Source organism: Danio rerio, chromosome 23, assembly GCF_052040795.2.
Source record: "Danio rerio strain M-AB ecotype USA chromosome 23, GRCz13ab, whole genome shotgun sequence".
Lineage (NCBI taxonomy): Eukaryota > Metazoa > Chordata > Actinopteri > Cypriniformes > Danionidae > Danio > Danio rerio.
In genome coordinates this window covers 49,298,002-49,320,000 of record NC_141043.1, presented here as the reverse complement: position 1 = coordinate 49,320,000, position 21,999 = coordinate 49,298,002, and the positions used below count along the sequence as shown (strand labels likewise).

Below are 21,999 nucleotides of genomic sequence, written 5' to 3'. Positions count from 1 at the left end.
AAATAACTTATAGCTCCACACTAAAGGACTGATAGCTCCACCCTATAGCTCCACCCTAAAGAACTAATTGATGACAATGAACATAATGAAAATGAAGATGATTATGATGATGATGAAGATGAAGAAGATGATGATGTTGATGATGACGATGATGAAGATGATGATTTGGGTTTTGCAGTGGTTGAAATATCAGAAGCAGAAGCTCTTCTGGGATGAAAGCTGGATCATCGACTTCAGTCACATTAAACAAGGTGAGAAACACCCTGTGTGTGTGTGTGTGTGTGTGTGTGTGTGTGTGTGTGTGTGTGTGCGTGTGTGTGTGAACCTTGTATTCCTCATGTGGCGACCAAATGTTTGAGTGTGTGTTAATGTTTGTTTCTGTTGTGTATCTGTGAGTGTTTGTTTGTCTAAAGAGTGTGTGTGTGTGTGCGTGTGTTCAGATTACATCACGCGGGCGACGATGGGCAGCATCATGAGTGTTCCCGCGATCAACAGCGACTCGAACGCCAGCTGTGTGACGGCACTGAGCTCATACACCGGCGTCACTGCGTCACGCAAACAACTCTACACACACACCGGCATATAGTGAGTACACACACACAGTCAAACACAACACCCGCATACACATAAATAAATATAACACATACAAACATACACACACACACACTCACTGCATAACACACACTGATAACACAGTCAAACATCCACACATGCATGCACAAAGATAGTACTCACAAACACACAAAGTCACACACAACCCACACACAAACACACACTAATATAACATACACAGGCAAAAATAACATACACATACAAACACATAGAGTAACATAAAATACACATACATGTAACAAAAACATAACGCATACACAAAGTATTACACACACACAAAAATAACAAGCATACACAAACAAATAACACAAACACATTACATAACACACACACACACACACACACACACACACACACACACACACACACACACACACACACACACACACAGACACCATACATAACACAACATACACTGGCATTCAAGCATGACACACACACACAGACTCTCACGTTGGCGTTTGTTGTTTCAGTGATGGACGAACTGTTGCCATCAAGAGGATCAACACGAAAACATTTTCCCTCACAAAGACGATTCGCCAGGAGGTCAAACAAATCAGGTGAGAAAACCCAACTCACCTTCATCCTCGCCTTCATCAGCATCATCTCTGTGTATGTGTGTGTGTGTCTGTTTTTGTCTGTGTGTGTGTGCGCACGTGTTTGTGTATGCATATGTTTTGTGTCTGTGTGTGTGCACCTCTGTGTGTGTCTGTGTATGTTTATTTGTGTGTATATATATATATATATTTGTGTGTGTCCTCAGGGAACTGGATCATCCAAACCTCTGTAAGTTCTTCGGAGGGTGTGTGGAGGTTCCCAATGTGGTGATCGTGACGGAGTACTGTCCGAAAGGAAGCCTGAACGATGTCCTGCTGAACGATGAGATTCCCCTTAACTGGGGTTTCAGGTGGACACACATACACACGTGTTGACGGTAACAAAGTTGACGATAAATGAGTTGACGGTAACAGAGTTGACGATATTAGAGTTGACGACAACAGAATTGACGACAACTGAGTTGACGGTAACAGAGTTGACGATATTAGAGTTGACGACAACAGAATTGACGACAACTGAGTTGACGGTAACAGAGTTGACGGTAAAGGCTGATTTATACTTCTGCGTCAAACGCCGGTGTATGCTTCGCCGTGGCCGTCGGCGTCACTGATGTGCACCTCTCAAAAATTGTAACTACACGTCACAACAACGCGTAGCGTAAGCTCTGTGATTGGTCGGCTTGGTAACTTGGTAGAGTCTGGGCGGGACCGAGAGCCGCGCGCATGGTGCGAGCGATTGTTTACAAGTGTGGAGTCCCGTGAAGGAGCTCCGGATGGAAAGTTTTGTTCTGTGTTTACCTCATGGTTAAAGTTGCTGCACGTCCGCCGGTTCCTGCCTCAAAATGAGCGAGTTTGAGTCACTTGTACATCTAGGAAGTGTTCAGAAAAGCCAAACAGAAGCGAAGAAACTCGACACAGAGGAACATTTACACCTCACTGCCCACTAGCGTTTCGGAAGTGTTAATGCAGACCAACAGAGACAGCAGCAGAAGTATAAATGCACAGCCACGCGCGTTGCCTGCGCCGTGAGTTACGCCGGTCACTTGACGCAGAAGTATAAACCAGGCTTAACAGGGTTGACGGTAACAAGGTTAACGATAACAGTGTTGACTGTAACAGAGTTGACGGTAATAGAGTTAACGATAACAAAGTTGACGGTAACAGAGTTGACGGTAACAGAGTTGACGGTAACAGAGTTGACGATATTAGAGTTGACGATAACAGAATTGAGTTGACAGTAACAGAGTTGACGGTAACAGAGTTGACGGTAACAGAGTTGACGGTAATAGAGTTGACGATAACAAAGTTGACGGTAACAGAGTTGACGGTAACAGAGTTGACGGTAACAGAGTTGACGGTAACAGAGTTGACGATAACAGAATTGAGTTGACAGTAACAGAGTTGACGGTAACAGAGTTAACGATAACAGAGTTGACGGTAACAGAGTTGACGGTAACAGAGTTAACGATAACAGAGTTGACGGTAACAGAGTTGACGGTAACAGAGTTGACGGTAATAGAGTTGACGATAACAAAGTTGACGGTAACAGAGTTGACGGTAACAGAGTTGACGGTAACAGAGTTGACGATAACAGAATTGAGTTGACAGTAACAGAGTTGACGGTAACAGAGTTAACGATAACAGAGTTGACGATAACAGAGTTGACGATAACAGAGTTGACGGTGACAGAGTTGACGGTAACAGAGTTGACGGTATCAGAGTTAACGATAACAGAGTTGACGGTAACAGAGTTGACGAAAACAGAGTTGACGATAACAGAGTTGACGATATTAGAGTTGAAGATAACAGAATTGAGTTTACGGTAACAGAGTTGACGGTAACAGAGTTAACGATAACAGAGTTGACGGTGACAGAGTTGACGATAACAGAGTTGACGGTGACAGAGTTGACGGTAACAGAGTTGACGATAACAGAGTTGACGATAACAGAGTTGACGATAACAGAGTTGACGGTGACAGAGTTGACGGTAACAGAGTTAACGATAACAGAGTTGACGATAACAGAGTTGACGATAACAGAGTTGACGGTGACAGAGTTGACGGTAACAGAGTTAACGATAACAGAGTTGACGATAACAGAGTTGACGATAACAGAGTTGACGATAACAGAGTTGACGGTGACAGAGTTGACGGTAACAGAGTTGACGGTAACAGAGTTGACGGTATCAGAGTTAACGATAACAGAGTTGACGGTAACAGAGTTGACGAAAACAGAGTTGACGATAACAGAGTTGACGATATTAGAGTTGACGATAACAGAGTTGACGGTAACAGAGTTGACGATAACAGAGTTGACGATATTAGAGTTGACGATAACAGAATTGAGTTGACGGTAATAGAGTTGACGATAACAGAGTTGATGATAACAGAGTTGACGATAACAGAGTTGACGATAACAGAGTTGATGATAACAGAGTTGATGATAACAGAGTTGACGATATTAGAGTTGACGATAACAGAATTGAGTTGACAGTAACAGAGTTGTTTGTTTGTTTGCAGATTCTCGTTCGCTACAGATATCGCCCGTGGCATGTCGTACCTTCATGAGTTTAAGATCTGCCACGGACGGCTGAAATCCTCCAACTGCGTGATCGACGACCGCTGGGTGTGTAAAATCACAGGTGTGTGTAGATTATACACTCATATGCTCATACACACACACACACACACACACACACATACACACACACACACATATTAACGTCCCACACACGTTTTGTTGTCCAGATTTCTGTCTGTGGTGTTTCCGGCGTGAGGACTGTGCAGAGCCGCTCTCCACCTACCAGCAGAGACTGAGGGAGGTTTACACTCCACCTGAAGCCCAGAGCGGCAACCTAGAGCCCACACTAGCTGGAGACGTGTTCAGGTGCACACACACACACACACACATACGCACACACACAGAGAGAGAGAGAGAGAAGCGCACACACACACACATACACAGAGACATACTGAGCCATTTTCATAAACCCTATCAAATTACAAAATACATGAGTCATAAATACTGCCCATCCCTGCACACACACATGTAAATATATTTTAAATATTGTGTAAATATTGTGGTTGTGTTTTGTCTGCAGTTACTCTATAATCCTGCTGGAGATTGCAACGAGGAATGATCCAGTGCCGGTGAGCTGGACCTGATTATTGATTATTGATTGTGTGATCTCATTATTAAAATACTATAATCTGAATAAAGCACTCCTGGCTGGTGAATTATCAGAGATTAATGCACACCTGAGGTTAAAATGACACGTCACTTCATCAGCTTACTCACCTGTGCATCATAATTCCACAGCCATGCATGAATTATTCCTAATGTACTGCACAGCTGTATATGAGGCCAAATGTGTGTCTCATCCTCCATCTTACCTGTGTTCTTTTACTGTTATTGACATCATGCAGTGTTTTTATCTGAATTTGAGTATATGTGTTTGTGTGTTTGTGTGTGTGTGTGTGTGTGTGTGTGTGTGTGTGTGTGTGTGTCATTTGCATGGATGTGTGTGTGTGTGTATGTTGGCATGTGTGTGTGTGTTTATATGTGTGTGTGTGTGTGTGTGTGCGCGCATTTGTGTGTGTCTGTGTTTGTGCATATGTTGTGCTTTTGTGTGTGTTTAATTTGCATGCCTTTGTGTGTGTTTGTGGGCATGTGTGTATGTGTTTATGTCTGTGTGTGTGCACGTACGTGTTTGTGTTTTTGTGTGTGTGTCATTTGCATTGTGTGTGTGTATGTGTGTGTGCGCATATGTTTGCATGCGTTTGTGTGTGTGTGTGTGTCTGCATACTGTATGTTTTTGTCTGTGTGCACTTGTGTGTGCGCATATTTGTGAATGTTTGTTTGTGTGTGCATTTGTGTGTGTTTTTATGTGTATGCACGTATGTGTTTGTGTTTGTATTTTTGTGTGTGTGTTTGCATGCAAATGTGTGTGCATGTGCGTGTGTGTGTGTGTGTGCGTGCGTGTGTGTGTGCGTGCTTGTGTTTGTGTGATTGTGTGATTGTGTGTGTGTGTGTGTGTGTGTGTTTGTGTGTGTGTGTGAGGTGGAGGATAGTTCTCTGGAGTGTGCCTGGTGTCCACCGCTGCCGGAGCTGATCTCTGGGAAAGCTGACAGCACCTGCCCCTGCCCCACTGAATACGCTGAGGTCAAACACACACACACACACACACAACTAAAACACTTTTACCTCACAGTTATGACTTTCTGCTTCACCAAGTTCATTTCTTATAACTTTAAAGTTACAATTTTAAACAAACACACAACAACAGCATGAGAACCACACAGGTTTCCACATTAATGATGTGTATTGTGTGTTAAATGTTTTGGGGGTTTGTGTGAATTGACTCGTTGTTTTGTTATGTGGATTGTTTGGAAAGATCATTTCACAGCTCTGATTTGCAGCAGAACATGATTATTTGGGGGATTTTGTCTTCTGTCGCTCTCTATTTCTTAATCAATATTTGCATGTTGTGTGCTGTCAGCTGATTCGCCGATGCCGTGCCCATAACCCCGCCCACCGGCCCACGTTTGAGCAGATCCGCAAGTTTGTCCACAGGATCAACCCACATAAAGTCAGTCCTGTGGACATGATGATGGAGCTGGTCAGTACAACACACACACACACACACACCTAATATACACACATACACACTTAAATATACACACACACATACACGCACACACACATACTTAAATATACACACATATACACTTATATACACACACATACCTAAACATAAACACACACACACACACCTAAATATACACACATATACACTTAAATATACACACATACACATACCTAATCATAAACACACACACACACACACACATATATACATATCCACATGCATACTCACACATATTCTATATACAAATGCACAAGCACAAATAAAACATAACTACACACTCATCTATAAATACAGTCACATTATATACAGACACTCCTGCACAAACAATACAACACACAATAACTGTGGTGTGTGTGTGTGTGTGTGTGTGTGTGTGTGTGTGTGTGTGTGTGTGTGCGTGCGTGCGTGCGTGCGTGCGTGCGTGCATGCGTGTGTGTGTGTGTGTTGTAGATGGAGAAGTACAGTAAACATCTGGAGGTTCTGGTCGGGGAACGAACACAAGATCTGATGCTGGAGAAACAGAAGACCGACAGACTGCTTTACAGTAAACACACACACACACACACACACAACACATACACACAAACACAAACACACTAACACACTAAAAGAGCAGTTCTTGTCCTAATGCTAAACATGTGTGCGTGTGTGTGTGTGTGTGTGTGTGGGTGTTTGTGTGTGTGTGTGTGTGTGTGTGTGTGTGTGTGTGTGTTTGTGTGTGCGTGTGCGTGTGTTTCAGGTATGTTGCCTAAACAGGTGGCTGATGACCTGCGACTGGGTAAACCAATGCAAGCTCAGAGTTATGTCAGTGCCACAGTCTTCTTCAGGTAAATACACACACACACACACACACACACTCACAAAGACATGCATACATAGAGATATGCACACACTATCACATGGACACATGCTCTTAAACACCCACAGTCACACACACACACACACACACATACACACACACACACACAAAGTAACACAAACACACACATTTAAACACACACACACTGTCACACACACACACAATCTCTTACAGACGTCCACACACTCACTAGACACACCGATACACACACATTCCTACTTACTTAACTTAAACACACACAATCTCACACTCCAACACACTTAAACACACATGCACACACAAAGTTACACACAAACAAACTCAGACATGTACACACTCTCTCACATGCATACTCTCACACATCCACACATTAACACACACACAAACACACACACACACACACACACACACACACACATAAATAGCATAATGCACATCCAGCCGGTTGTTATCACAGAATAAACCCTCAGTCCTCTACATCAGCTGCTGTCGTGCTCTACTCTGCAGTTAACAGCCTAAAAACATTTGATTACATTAATGCATTAGTAAAAATCACCACTGTTATTTAATGATAACTATAATTAATAACTGTATTATCGTAAGTGTCATTCATGATTTTTCTATTATATTCTATTTTATATTATTGATATTTTGGTATTATTATTGAAATAACTGATGCTGTTTTCGTTTGCTTTTGTGTGTTTTTTTCCGTGTGTGTGTGTGTGTGTGTGTGTGTGTGTGTGTGTGTGTGTGTGTGTGTGTGTGTGTGTGTGTGTGTGCGCGTGTGTGTGTTCTCCCGATTTTCTCAGTGATATTGTGGGCTTCACGCAGTTGTCCAGCACCAGCACTCCGTACCAGGTTGTGGACTTTCTTAACAAACTCTACACAACCTTTGACGAGATCATCGACAACCATGATGTGTATAAGGTGGAAACCATCGGCGATGCGTGTACGTCACTAAACCACAGCACCACCACACGCTAAACGAATGATGATGTTTTATATTGACATATACTATATTATAATCATTATATTGATATCCATATGTTATATATTGATCTGTAAAACTCTTTTTTTTCTGAAAGCTAATTTTTCAGGAAGTGTTTTGTGCTATTGGGATTTTTTAAATTAGATTTTGCAAAAAGTCGTAATTTATACAAGAGTTGAAGTTTATGTAATAATTAAGAGTTTAAGTTTCGTAATTCTGATTTATTTCTTTTAATCCTGAGTTACATCTCTTTAATCTGGCTTGTTTCTTTTAACTCTGCGTTTACGTTTAGTAATTCTGACTTTTATTCTAGTAACTCTGAGTTTATTTTTTGTAATTCTGACTTGTTTCTTGTCATTCTGAATTTACGTTTCGTAATTCTGACTTTTATTCTTGTAATTCGGAGTTTACGTTTTGTAATTCTGACTTGTTTCTGTTAATTTTGCGTTTATGTTTTGTAATTCTGACTTGTTTCTGTTAATTTTGCGTTTATGTTTTGTAATTCTGACTTGTTTCTGTTAATTTTGCGTTTATGTTTTGTAATTCTGACTTGTTTCTGTTAATTTTGCGTTTATGTTTTGTAATTCTGACTTGTTTCTGTTAATTTTTCGTTTATGTTTTGTAATTCTGACTTGTTTCTTTTAATTCTGAGTTATGTTTCGTAATTCTGACTTTTAATCTAGTAATTATGAGTTTAGGTTTCGTAATTCTGACTTTTTTTTCATAATTCTTATTTTTTTTTCGTAATTCTGCGTTTTTATTTTGTAATTCTGACTTATTTCTTTTAATTTTGCATTTTTATTTTGTACTTCTGACTTATTTCTTTTAATTCTGAGTTTACCTTTTGTAATTCTAACTTATTTCTATTAATCCTATGTTTTTGTTTTGTAATTCTGACTTATTTCTTTTAATTTTGCATTTTTATTTTGTACTTCTGACTTATTTCTTTTAATTCTGAGTTTACCTTTTGTAATTCTAACTTATTTCTATTAATCCTATGTTTTTGTTTTGTAATTCTGACTTATTTCTTTTAATCCTACGTTTTTGTTTTGTAATTTTGAATTATTTTTTTAATTCTGAGTTTTTGTTTTGTAATTCTGACTTTTTGTCGTGTGATTGTGACTTTTGTTTTAGTAATTCTGAGTTTATGGTACGTAATTCTGACTTTTTTTAGTAATTCTGAGTTTGCGGTACGTAATTCTGACTTAATTCTTGTAATCCTGAGTTACGTCTTATAAATCTGGCTCATTTCTTTTTATTCTGAGTTTATTTTTTGTAATTCTGACATTTGTCATGTAATTCAGTCTTTTTTTATTATTCGTTGTTTTGTAATTCTGAGTTTAGGTTTTTAAATCATAATTCTAAATGTATTTTTCTCAAAAGTCAGTCTTTATTCTTGTAATTCTCAGTTTGCCCTAAATTTTTTAAAAATGTATAAAAATCAGACAAAAAGACAGATACGTGAGAGATACGTGAACTAATTCGACTTAAAGAGGGAAAGAACTACAGTCCCATAAAGCATTGCACTTCAAACAATCAAACTAAAGATTACAGACTATTCATACATAAAATACTTCATTTAAGTTGTTGGTTCTGTCTTTAGAAAAAATACTTTGCAAAATCAGTATTCTCAGAGAGTAGACAGATGCGATTATGCCATTGGCTGTGCTTCATAGAAGTGGGCGGAGATAAATTGTACTTTGCCAGACTTTACTTACTGAGACTCTGTTTGGTGGAATTCCTGCACAGCATCATGGGTAATGTAGTTTTCAGGATAATTTATGATCTCTGCTGAAGTGTTTAATACTTAATAATAAAAATAAGATTCATTTCCCTATTGAGCTCCTGAATGCATGTTGTTCTCTGTAAATGTGGTTTGTTAGCGTGCAGATGTGATTGTGTGTGTTGTGCCGCAGATATGGTGGTTTCGGGGGTCCCGCGAGAGAACGGGATCCTGCATGCATCTGAAATCGCCAACATGGCTCTGGATCTGGTGTCCGTCTGCAAAACCTTCAGGATCCCACACAGACCTCAAACACAGCTTCAGATTCGAGCGGGAATACACTCCGGTGCGCACCAAAACACACATTAATCAGTACTGATCTGTATTTACATCTAGATACTTATGAATATAATCAAAGCTGAGATTAATCAGCATTCACCTGCGTTTACAATGAGGGACCATCTCTCCTTCATTAGCATAAACAGTCCTGAGCCACCTGCCATTTTTGACTAATATAGTATAGGTAATAGTATCTCAGCTGCATGGTCGTTATTTGTCGTGATGTGAGATCTTTGTCAGTATGGTTTTATTCTATTTTATTTTATTTAATTTTTTGGGGGTTTCTTTAAGGTCCTGTAGTCGCAGGAGTCGTAGGAACAAAGATGCCGAGATATTGTCTGTTTGGAGATACGGTAAACACGGCATCCCGCATGGAGTCCACCAGCGAAGGTAACACAATCAAACATCAGTGCTTGTTTTAGGGTGCATATGTTTACTGTAGTGTTTTGTGTGCAGCGCTGAAGATCCAGTGCAGCTCCAGTGCATTTTACCTGCTGGAGGAGATCGGTGGATACCTGCTCACCTGCAGAGGACTTTTACAGGTTAAGGTAATACTCATTCAGTCATTCGATCTTTTCTTCTCTTGTCAACTCTGTTATTATAAACAGTTACCATCAACTCTGTTGCTGTCAATTCTGTTACTGTCAACTGTTTTATCACCAACTCTATTACCGTTAACTCTGTTATCAACAACTGTTACCGTAAACACTTTTATCGTCAACTCTTTTACCCTCAATTCGGTTACCGTCAACTGTTTTATCGTCAACTCGTTTATTGGCAACTCTGTTACCGTCAACTCTTTTATCGTCAACTCGTTTATTGGCAACTCTTTTATCGTCAACTGTTACGTCAACTCTTTTATCATCAACTCTTTTACCGTCAACTCTTTTTTCGTCAATTCTTTAACCATCAATTCGGTTATCGTCAGCTCTTTTACCGTCAACTCTTTTACTATCAATTCGGTTACTGTCTACTCTTTTACTGTCAATTTGGTTACCGTCAACTCTTTTACCGTCAACTTTTTTTCGTCAACTCTTTTACCATCAACTCTGCTATCATCAACTGTTACCTTCAACTCTTTTATCGCCAACTCTTTTATCATCAACTCTGCTATCATCAACTGTTACAGTCAACACTTTTAACATCAACTCTTTTATCGTCAACTCTTTTATCGTCAACTCTTTTACCGTAAATTCGGTTACCGTCAACTCTGTTACCGTCAACTCTTTTATCGCCAACACTTTTATCATCAACTCTGCTATCATCAACTGTTACAGTCAACACTTTTAACATCAACTCTTTTATCGTCAACTCTTTTATCGTCAACTCTTTTACCGTAAATTCGGTTACCGTCAACTCTGTTACCGTCAACTCTGTTACCGTCAACTCTGTTATCGTCAACTCTGTTACCGTCAACTCTGTTATCGTCAACTCTGTTATCGTCAACTCTGTTACTGTCAACCCTTTTATCATCAACTCTGTTATCATCAACTGCTATTGTCAACTCTGTTATCATCAACTGTTATTGTCAACTCTGTTATCATCAACTGCTATTGTCAACTTTGTTATTATCAACTGTTATTGTCAACTCTGTTATCATCAACTGTTATTGTCAACTCTGTTATCATCAACTGTTATTGTCAACTCTGTTATCATCAACTGCTATTGTCAACTCTGTTATCATCAACTGTTATTGTCAACTCTGTTATCATCAACTGTTATTGTCAACTTTGTTATCATCAACTGTTATTGTCAACTCTGTTATCATCAACTGCTATTGTCAACTCTGTTATCATCAACTGTTATTGTCAACTCTGTTATCATCAACTGTTATTGTCAACTCTGTTATCATCAACTGTTATTGTCAACTCTGTTATCATCAACTGTTATTGTCAACTCTGTTATCATCAACTGTTATTGTCAACTTTGTTATCATCAACTGCTATTGTCAACTCTGTTATCATCAACTGTTATTGTCAACTCTGTTATCATCAACTGTTATTGTCAACTCTGTTATCATCAACTGTTATTGTCAACTCTGTTATCATCAACTGTTATTGTCAACTTTGTTATCATCAACTGCTATTGTCAACTCTGTTATCATCAACTGCTATTGTCAACTTTGTTATCATCAACTGCTATTGTCAACTCTGTTATCATCAACTGTTATCATCAACTGCTACAATCTACTCTTTTATCGTCAACTCTATTACCGTTACTCTGTTATCGTCAACTTTGTTACTGTCAACTCTGCTATTGTCAAATTTGTTATATCCAACTCTATTACTGTCCTCTCTGTTATCGTTAACCGTGGAAATGTAAACTCTGTTACTGTCAATGCTGTAAATGTTCTCTATAACAGTTAAGGATTTTTTACATTACATTTAAAATAGATTTGCTTTACTGTAAACTATAATTTTTGTAGTATCAGTCCAGTTTAAGCAAAATAAATGCAAAAATATACCCCTAATTCTGTAATCAGTCAGACTGATGTGTAAGTGGTTTTGATGTGTGTCTCTCAGGGTAAAGGTGACATGGTGACGTACTGGCTGGAAGGAAAGTGCTCTAAAGACATGAAAAAACCCGCAACACAGCAGGAATCGGAGAAACCCGAAGCGGAGAAAGAGGATTATTCCAGTATCCCAGGAGTCCTCAGCTCTTCTGAAAACACTGACACAAACTAACACCTCTGTTCTGTAGCAACACTTCTGTCCTTTATAGACCTACAGGTTTGTGATGCTCTTCAGGAGGATGAAATGTTCTCCTTCTGTACGGTTAGCGAATCATTTTTCTTCTGAATTTCCTCCTCAGTGTTTGTAGCATCAGAATAATTATAGATACAGCAATTGTGAGGCACTGATTTTGATATACACAGAGCTGGGTAGATTATTTATAAATTGTAATCTAATTACAAATCGCATCACACAATTTTAGATTACACATTTATGATTATGTAATCTGACTACTTTTAGATTTAATTACTTTCATTGTAACTCAATCGGACTACTTTTGGATTGTATTTAGATTACTTGTACGGCATTTTAATCGTACTACTTTTGAATTGCCTTTACTTTTATGGTAACATAATCCGACTACTTTTGGATTACATTTAGATTACTTTTATTGGCATTGCAATCTGACTACTTTTGGATTACATTTAGATTACTTTTATTGGCAATGCAATCTGACTGCTTTTGGATTACATTTAGATTAATTCAATTCAGCTTTATTTGTATAGCGCTTTTACAATGTGGATTGTGTCAAAGCAGCTTCACATAAATGGTCATAGTAACTGGAACAGTGTGGTTCAGTTTTTAGTGTTTAAGTTCAGTTCAGTTCAGTTCAGTGTGATTTAAAATTACTTTTACAGATTACTTTTATTGGCAACGCAATCTGACTACTTTTGGATTACATTTAGATTACTTTTATTGGCAACGCAATCTGACTACTTTTGGATTACACTTACGGCTGATTTATACTTCTGCGTCAAACGCACGCGTATGCTATGGCATTGACGCATAGCCCTACGCCGCGGCCATCGGCGTCGCTGACGTGCACCTCTCAAAAAATTTAACTACACGTCACAACGACGCGTAGCGCAAGCTCTGTGATTGGTTCGCTTGATAGCGCTGACGAGTCTAGGCGGGACAGAGAGCCGCGCGAGCCCAATGTAGTAATTGTTTTCAGTTGTGGTGTCCTGTGAAGGAGCTCCGGATGGAAAAGTTTTGTTCTGTGTTTACCTCATAGTTAAAGTTGTTGCACGTCCGCCGGTTCCTGCCTCAAAATGAGCGAGTTTGAGCCACTTGTACATGCCAGAAGCGTTCAGAAAGAACAAAACACAGGCGAAAAAACACGACAAAGAGGAACATTAACAGCTTACTACCAACTAGCATTTCGGAAGTGTAAATGCAGACAAATAGAGACAGCGCGCAGAAGTATTAATGCACAGCTACGCACATTGCATGTGCCGTGGGTTACGCCGATCACTTGACGCTGAAGTATAAACCAGGCTTTAGCTTGATTTCATGGTAATTTAATCTGGCAACATTTGAATTACATTTAGATTACATTTGTGCAAAACCTTCTTTTGAAGCAGGATAATCCTGTACTACTAAAAGCACATCTGATGAGTCTAAACACATTTAACACATTAAAACAACCAATATTGAGAAACATTAAACTCACAGATAAAAACACTAAAAGTGCAGATTAAACATTAACCAATAGCAACATTGCAAACATGAAGAAATATGAATGTATATAAGTGTTGTTTAATATGATAAATATTTAAAGAGAAAGATTTAGTGGAAAAACTTACTGCCACTGTGTAAATAATATGTAATCATGTAATCCATAATAGAGTAACTCGAGTCTGATTATGAGTATTTTAAAGAGTAGTTTACTCTAATTACATGTTCATGATCTTAATCTTTGCAATTGCATAATCCAGATTACATGTAATCTTGCACTACCCAGATCTGGATATACAGTATATTTATTATTAAATGAAATCCATGTGATGATTTTAAAATGTCAATTGTTTATTTTCATGTAATCCTGTAATAATGGAAGTATTTAATAAAATTATGGTTTTATTCATCAAGGATGTATTAAAAATTGGTCAAAAGTGACATCAATGTGTTTATAATAATAGAAATAAATGCTGTTCAAAAAACACTTCTTTTCGTCGATTCTTCATATAAATGCAAACAAACATCACAGAGAGAATCTGAGCTCAGGTGCATATAAAGACAAGCTCTTCAGTAAATGACTGTGTGTGTTTGTGTGTGTGTGTGTGTAAGTAAAAATACTTTGCCAATGTGGTAAGCAAAATGATCAATTCAAAACAAGATTATTTTTACCCTACTAGCAGATTATGTTGCTTGTTTTAAGAAAAATTTCTTTAAAAAAAAAAATAATAAATTGTGATCCTGGTTAAGAAAAGCCAGCTAACCAGTTCAGTTTAATGTTCAAAGTTAGGAGTAATATTAATAAGGATATTAGCCTATCTCACCTATACTTGAGCAGAAATTCTAAGAACAAATGTAAATCTTGTCAAGCTTCTTGCTCTGCAAATATTTTTGGCCACAAAAGATTTTCTCACTTCGTCTTGCTTTGCGAATAGCAGTATAGAGTCCTGCTAAATATAGCTGAATGATGACAATAATCTATCATTTTCATCAGCTTCAAGTGTGATTTTGTTTGGTACAGTTGCACTTACATTCTGCACTCCAGTATTGCCGCCTGACGACGCGTCCTAATGGGTAATTCTTCAACTACGGGCACTTTTATGTCCTTTGATCATATATCCAAATATATCCATATAATTTTGTTCAAATTTCTCTCTCTTTGTCAAACTAACAATAAAACCTACTTTTAAAAAAATTAATCCACTTCTATTTTAAATTTTTCATATTATTCAACCTCCTTTTAGGTGTCAAAATCACTGTTTTAAACTTCAACAATGAAAATAACATTTTAAAATGTTATTAATCTGGTAACTATTAATTTATCTTAATGAAGCACTAGTGAAATAATTTGAATATTTTATAGTTATTAATGTGAGACTATTATCAATATTATTATTTATACAAAATATAGCTGTCGCACAGTATCAGTGTCATTTCCAGCACAACACTGTAATGTCGCTTTAAAAAAGTTTGTCTGAAAGATTATTGAGGTGGTTTCTGTGAAAATAAATAGTGACATCTGAGAACATGTTCAGTGTTTTGTAGACATGAAAGGCTAGTATCAATTCAAAGCTAATCTCTGAAGCTATCTTTCATTTTTTCCAAAATAAACTGTTGAAATGTCATTTCCGTCACCACACACATTTATAAAACATATTTAAAAAGTTCTCGTCACACATTAAAAGTGTGTTAATGTATGAGTTCATGCTCTATTTAATACAAATTCAGTTGATTTATTTTCTGATAAGCTCTTAACCAAATTAATATTAAATTTTACCCTGCTGAAAAATCCAGCTTAAACCAGCCTAGGATGGTGTCTGATTTTAGCTGATCAACCAGGCTGGTTTTAGAGGGTTTCCAGCCATTTCCAGCCTGGTCTTAGCTGGTCAGGCTGGAAAGTGACCTGCTAAAACCATCTAAAACCAGCTTGACCACTCTGGTTAAGCTGGACATAGCTGGTTTTGGCTGGGTTCCCAGCCTGGCTAGGTTGATCAAGCTGGTTTTCGCTGGTCAGCTCCCAGCCTGACCAGCTAAAACCAGGTTGGAAATAGCTTGAAACCAGCCTGGAAGTGGCCAAAACCCCTCTAAAACCAGCCTGGTTGACCAGCTAAAACCAGCCAACCATCCTAGGCTGGTTTAAGATGGATTTTTCAGCAGGGTAGAGTGTGTCAGGTGTACAATCCAGCATACAATTCATTTATTTCATTGACAAATGTATAATTATTATATATATATTGTGGAAAGACAGATCTTAGACGATGTTTGACGGCCATCATTTATTTCATTTTGAAATAAAAGCTGTATATTCAGATATGGTGGAATTGACATTTGTTCAGTTCACGATGGAGAAAATGTTTCTCTTCTTATATAAGTTTGTCCTCTTACAGATCTTAAACACAAATTGTTAAGCTTACGAGGCTGTTACGTTTATTTTGAACCGGTTTTTTTACTCAACTCCACGAGGCTAAAAGTGGCCGTAGTTGAAGAATATGGCCCTGATATAAAATTACGATCGTGTTGTGTGTGTTAATATCAACAATGTCGTTTAGAAATGTTGTCTAAAGTAGTCGGTGTGCGCGTGTCAGACACAGCTGCTTCCCGCTGATTATAAATGTGAGAGAGCGGAGTGTTTTTCAGCGATGAGAGGAATAATCAGGCGTCTGAAGGGCCGCTATAATGAAATGCGTGAGCAACAGACGAGCACAAAAGAGCCATTCAGCTCAATCATTTCATTAACATCACAGAGAGAGCAGATGAAAGACCGCAGACCTTCTTCACTGCTAATTATTATTAGCAGATTTACCTCAGACACACGGTGAACTCCTGCTGCTTCAGAAATACGAGCTGAAATGGAGGACGATTCGCGAGACACGAATAATTCATCTGTTAAAATAGTCCTAGCAAACGTCATATCACTGTTGTGGAGTGATTATTAATTCGTAAGATCTCATTCACACGTTTAGCTCGGTGTAAAACATAAACAGTTAGGCTATACGTAATTCCCGCGAAAACAAGTTAGCAAACTAGCATCGCACATGAAAAATGCTAGCCTATTGTAATACTGTTTCGAACTACTGTATTAAAGTGTATTATATATATTGCATTTACAATTTAACTATTAAACTATTTTAACTATTTTAAATAAGTTTTTGCTACAGTAAACTGGTACCACAACTAGAAATAGAATTACCACAGATAAATTCAAGTAAAATATACTTGGTTCAAAAACATACACCGTTAACTACAGCATTTTTCTCTCATGTGGGATAAAACTGAAAACTTAAGTGTGCAACCCACCCAAAACTAAACAGTTGTGTTAATTAATTTACCCTCAGTCACTTTAAGACCATAAAGACGATTATTAGCAGACAACAGAGATTTAAGTCATTATATGCAATATTGAACTCTTTCATTTGAAGACAACTGAGGAAATGAAATGTTGAGTTATGAGAACTTGTGAAAATTTGAGAATAAAGTCATTGTTTTGTGTAACAAACTTGTTAAATTTCAAGACAAAAAGTTGATGAAAATAAATATTAAAATTCAAGAATAAAGTCATCGTTTATACAAAAAAATAATAATTTCAAGATAAAGTTGCATTAAAATGTTGAGGAAAAACTTGTAAATTTTGAGAATAAAGTCAATAACTTTCAAGAAAAAAAAACCTAAATAAAGTGTTAACAGTTAACATTTCAAAAATAGTCAGTGTTTTAAGAAAAAAGTCATTTAATTTTAAACAGAAAAGTCTAAATAAAATGTTGAGAATAAACTCATTTTCAGAATAAAATCATTGTTTTTAGGAGAAAAAAATAATAATTTGAAGAAACAAAGTATAAATCAATTATGTTAAGCCAATTACATTCTGAGGACAAACTTTATATCTGTTTAATAAGTTTAATCTCATAATGGTTTCATTTTTTATTGCTTGGTCCTATAATCTACTTCCAAATAAGATACACAAAACTTTATTTACATAAATGTGTATGTTCACTTTATCATGTATTAAATAACTTAAAATTAATAGAACTTTAAAACCATTTCAGTAAATATCACCATTTTAGTAAACACTAACAATAAAATTAACAAAACGATGCACACAGTAAATATAAAAAACTAATTTAATTCAAAGTATTGATGAAATCTAAAAAACATATATAAAGGTTTGCAAAAACACTTCTATAAAAAGAATTTATTCATATCAAACATTAGTTATATATTACACTGTATTTTTAAAGCGTGTATCGTGATCTTCTTCATGAACGCAGCATTATTAACATCATTAAAAGTTGTGGAATATTCTGGGCTGTTTTCCCTCGAGCCCTGTTCAGTGTACAGTCTTTCTAGTGCACTACACCATCTAGTGGCTGAACACAAAAACACAGGGTCACAAAATGAAAAAAATCAAACATGAAAGTTTCCATGATTAATGTAACAAGACTGAAGTAAACATTTGAGATCTAGCAAATCATTGAAACACACACACAGTTAGAAGAAGTCACATATTAAATGTGTATTAATATTAAACGCTGTCTCTGTGTGTGTATGTATGTCAGGCTTCAGGCCGTTGTTTATTCAGTGTTGTTTGCTGATTGTGGTCTGTGTTTTCTCTCTCTTCTGCAGCTCCCACTGCGCTGCGATCCGTGTGCCATAGATGACGAAGCCCCACGACAGCAGAACCACCGACAGCAGAACCTGCACACACACAGAGATGTACAAATCCATGCACACATATACAGAGAAGCACACACACAAACATGCATACATAATACAGTCATACAAATGCTCACACACACACACTGTATGACTCTGTGTATATGTGTGTGCACATGTGTATGACTCATTGTATCTCTCTGTGTGTGTGTGTGTGTGTGTGTGTGTGTGTGTGCAGGTTCTGGTGTCGGTGGTTCTGCTATTGTGGGGTTAAATCATCTACGGCATATGGATCTAGGCATGGGACGATAACCGCTTTTCAAGGTATACCACGATTTGGAAAAGTTACGGTTTTAAAGCAGATAAAATTTTCTGCTATACTGTTCCTAAAATATGAGTAAGATTTTTTATTTACATTAGTTTTTTGAGGACAACAGCATCTCCAAAGTTCATTCATTCATTCATTCATTCATTTTCTTGTCTGCTTAGTCCCTTTATTAATCCGGGGTCGCCACAGCGGAATGAACCGCCAACTTATCCAGCAAGTTTTTACACAGCGGATGCCCTTCCAGCGGCAACCCATCTCTGGGAAACATCCACACACACATTCACACACACACTCATACACTACGGACAATTTAGCCTACCCAATTCACCTGTACCGCATGTGTTTGGACTGTGGGGGAAACCGGAGCACCCGGAGGAAACCCACACGAAGGCAGGGAGAACATGCAAACTCCACACAGAAACACCAACAGAGCCGAGGCTCGAACCAGCGACCTTCTTTGCTGTGAGGCGACAGCACTACCTACTGCGCCACTGATTCGCCCGATCTCCAAAGTTGCCGTTTTAAATTCACAAACCGAATATTATTTGTTATTCACTAAATTACCCAATAAATTTTATTTTATTAATGTCTGCCCAAACCCAACCGGCACAGCACTGTAAAAATATTGATTATTGCTGTAAAGTGTCAGACAATTATGCTGTACTGACGCATCCGCACCTGTATCCTATCTAGACTTCACCGACTTTAAGTTTTTTTTATTTTTAACTAAAACTATTAAAAATAAGCAAATAGTTGTGGCACAGATGGGGAAAGTCTATGCCAGGGTACTGGAGAGGAGGATCTGGCCGATGGTTGAACCTTGGATCCAGAAGGAACAATGCGGTTTTCGTCCGAGCCGTGGCACACTGGACCAGCTCTATACCCTCACCAGGGTGCTCGAGGGTTCATGGGAGTATGCCCAACCAGTCCACATGTGTTGGAGAAGGCATTCGACCGTGTCCCTTGTGGCATTCTGTGGAGGGTGCTCGGGGAGTATGGGGTCAGAGGCGCTCTGTTAGGGCAGTCTCGTCCCTGTATAAACAGTAGGAGTCTGGTTTACATTGCCGGCAATAAGTCAGACTTGTTTCCAGTGCATGTTGGACTCCGGCAGGGCTGCCCTTTGTCACCAGTTCTGTTCATAATATTTATAGACAGAATTTTAAGGTGCAGCCTTGGGCTGGAGGGGGTCCGGTTCGGGGACCACAGGATCTCATTTCTGTTATTCGCAGACGATGTTGTTCTGTTGGCTTTATTGAACATGGACCTTCAGCATGCACTGGGGCGGTTTGCTGCCAAGTGTGACGTGGCTGGGATGAGAATCAGCACCTCTAAGTCCGAGGCCATGGTGCTCCACCGGAGAAAAGTGGTTTGCCATCTCCAGGTTGGAGGAAAGCCCTTGTAGCAGTCGATTCTGTTCCCTTCTGGAATTCCAGTTCCCCCTCTATGAAGCGTATCTGCTAACAGTGTATGCGGACACACCCAAACACAACTGTATGTACGGAAAGCGAAAAGGGACAAAAGTGTTGGCTTTGCTTTTTATGTCTTGCAATGTCAAAGTAGTGCAATAAAATCAATCTTACACTTCCATTACATATTACCTGTGGTTCGTGTTTGCATTCTTAGCTATTTTCTAATGTCTGAGTTTATGTTTTAATAATCCAGCAACAGAAGGAAAAATAAATAAAAAAATGAAATGTAAAAACTTTTATTTTCTTGTTTATCTCTTTGGAAATTGCTATGGTATACCTGCTGTAAATTTGTCACTAAAATGTAAACCTGTGTATGGCAAACATGCTGTCTAAAATAAAATTCCGCTTAAGGAATAAGGAAAAACCTTCTAGATTACGTTGAGAAACTTCATTTTCAGGTTCGCGAAAAATACGTACTTTAAGAACCACTCTGCTTCTCGTATATCCAGTTGTGCTTCCACGGGTACGTTGTTTGTGATCATACGTATGGAGCCTCGGCAACAACACAAACCATGTAGTTTAAACGGTAGAGGGGAACAGACATTCCGAGGGGAACAGAATCGACTGCTACACCCTTACCCCAGGTGGAGGAGTTCAAGTATCTTGGGGTTTTGTTAACAAGTGAAGGAACGTGAGATTGACAGCCGGATTGTTGCAGTAATGTGGTTAATGTACCCGTTCATTGTGGTGAAGAAGGAGCTGAGCTGAAAGGCAAAGCTCTCGATTTACTGGTCAATCCACGCTCCTACTCTCACCTATGGTCATGAGCTTTGGGTCAAGACTGAAAAGATAAGATCTCAGATACAAGTAACTAAAATGAGTTTCCTTCGCAGGGTGGCAGGGCGCACTCTTATAAAAAGAAGTCTGGGGTTCTCTTTTTTGCATGTTCTCCCCGTGTTGGTGTGGGTTTCCTCCAGGTGCTCCGGTTTCCCCACAGTCCAAACACATGCACTATAGAGGAACTGGGTAAGCTAAATTGTCTATGTGGGTGAATAAAATTGTATGGGTGTTTCCCAGTGATGGGTTGCAGCTGGATGGGCATCCGCTGCGTAAAACATGTGCTGGACAAGTTTGGCGGTTCATTCCACTGTGGCGACACCAGATTAATAAAGGGACTAAACCAAAAAGAAAATGAATGAATGAATGAAGTTAACTTGATCAGTTTGAGTTGGGACAGCATGAATTATGTGAAACCCTGCATTGTTTTAAAAGGCTAAATAATAACACCAATAATTAAAAAAAACTAGTTTAAAAAATAAATATCAAAAAGCAAATCTTAATTTTGTTGGAAATACATCATGCTAATTACGATAAATACAGTAATAGTGCATAAATAATGCAAAACAGCACTGACTAGAAAACACATCGTACTAATGTAACTGTATATGAGATAACTCGTAATCTATATGCAATACACTGTTTACTTTAGCCATTACCACAGTCGCTCTGTAAATAACGTTAATAGTCATGCGCGTGCTCTCTAGTGTGTGCTGATAATCTGATACTCACGATAGACAATATTCTGTCCACACAGCGTCGACTCGCGGTCATCGTTTATCTCTGTTTAACGTAAATCTGATGAAGTAAAAACACAGACAGCCCGTTAGCGGAGTTAGCATCTGATCATAACCGGAAACACAGCACGCGTATCCAGGAC

General features: G+C 38.3%; 2 protein-coding genes and 1 long non-coding RNA gene across 3 annotated transcripts in view; 2 read left to right on the top strand and 1 right to left on the bottom strand.

The window, feature by feature from the left end:
• Positions 1-14,382, top strand: part of LOC100333871 (atrial natriuretic peptide receptor 2) — a 22,161-nt gene extending 7,779 nt beyond the window's left edge. The window contains exons 8-23 of the mRNA XM_087307882.1: positions 179-251; positions 441-585; positions 1,086-1,172; positions 1,376-1,519; positions 3,689-3,810; positions 3,917-4,055; positions 4,270-4,318; positions 5,229-5,330; positions 5,668-5,787; positions 6,268-6,361; positions 6,557-6,644; positions 7,465-7,604; positions 9,560-9,712; positions 9,997-10,095; positions 10,162-10,253; positions 12,228-14,382. Of these exons, the coding sequence (XP_087164008.1) occupies positions 179-251; positions 441-585; positions 1,086-1,172; positions 1,376-1,519; positions 3,689-3,810; positions 3,917-4,055; positions 4,270-4,318; positions 5,229-5,330; positions 5,668-5,787; positions 6,268-6,361; positions 6,557-6,644; positions 7,465-7,604; positions 9,560-9,712; positions 9,997-10,095; positions 10,162-10,253; positions 12,228-12,389 (1,809 nt within the window). The 3' untranslated portion in view covers positions 12,390-14,382. The remainder of the gene's footprint in view (positions 1-178; positions 252-440; positions 586-1,085; positions 1,173-1,375; positions 1,520-3,688; positions 3,811-3,916; positions 4,056-4,269; positions 4,319-5,228; positions 5,331-5,667; positions 5,788-6,267; positions 6,362-6,556; positions 6,645-7,464; positions 7,605-9,559; positions 9,713-9,996; positions 10,096-10,161; positions 10,254-12,227) is intronic.
• fhip1ab (FHF complex subunit HOOK interacting protein 1Ab) overlaps positions 1-21,999 on the top strand; it is a 445,665-nt gene that overhangs the window by 221,308 nt on the left and 202,358 nt on the right. The gene's annotated exons all lie outside the window — the stretch shown is intronic.
• Positions 17,996-21,990, bottom strand: LOC100333722 (uncharacterized). The gene is made up of 2 exons (XR_015524169.1): positions 21,852-21,990; positions 17,996-18,587 (listed from the first exon to the last, which is right to left on the bottom strand). It is a non-coding gene; the product is annotated as an uncharacterized LOC100333722 (long non-coding RNA).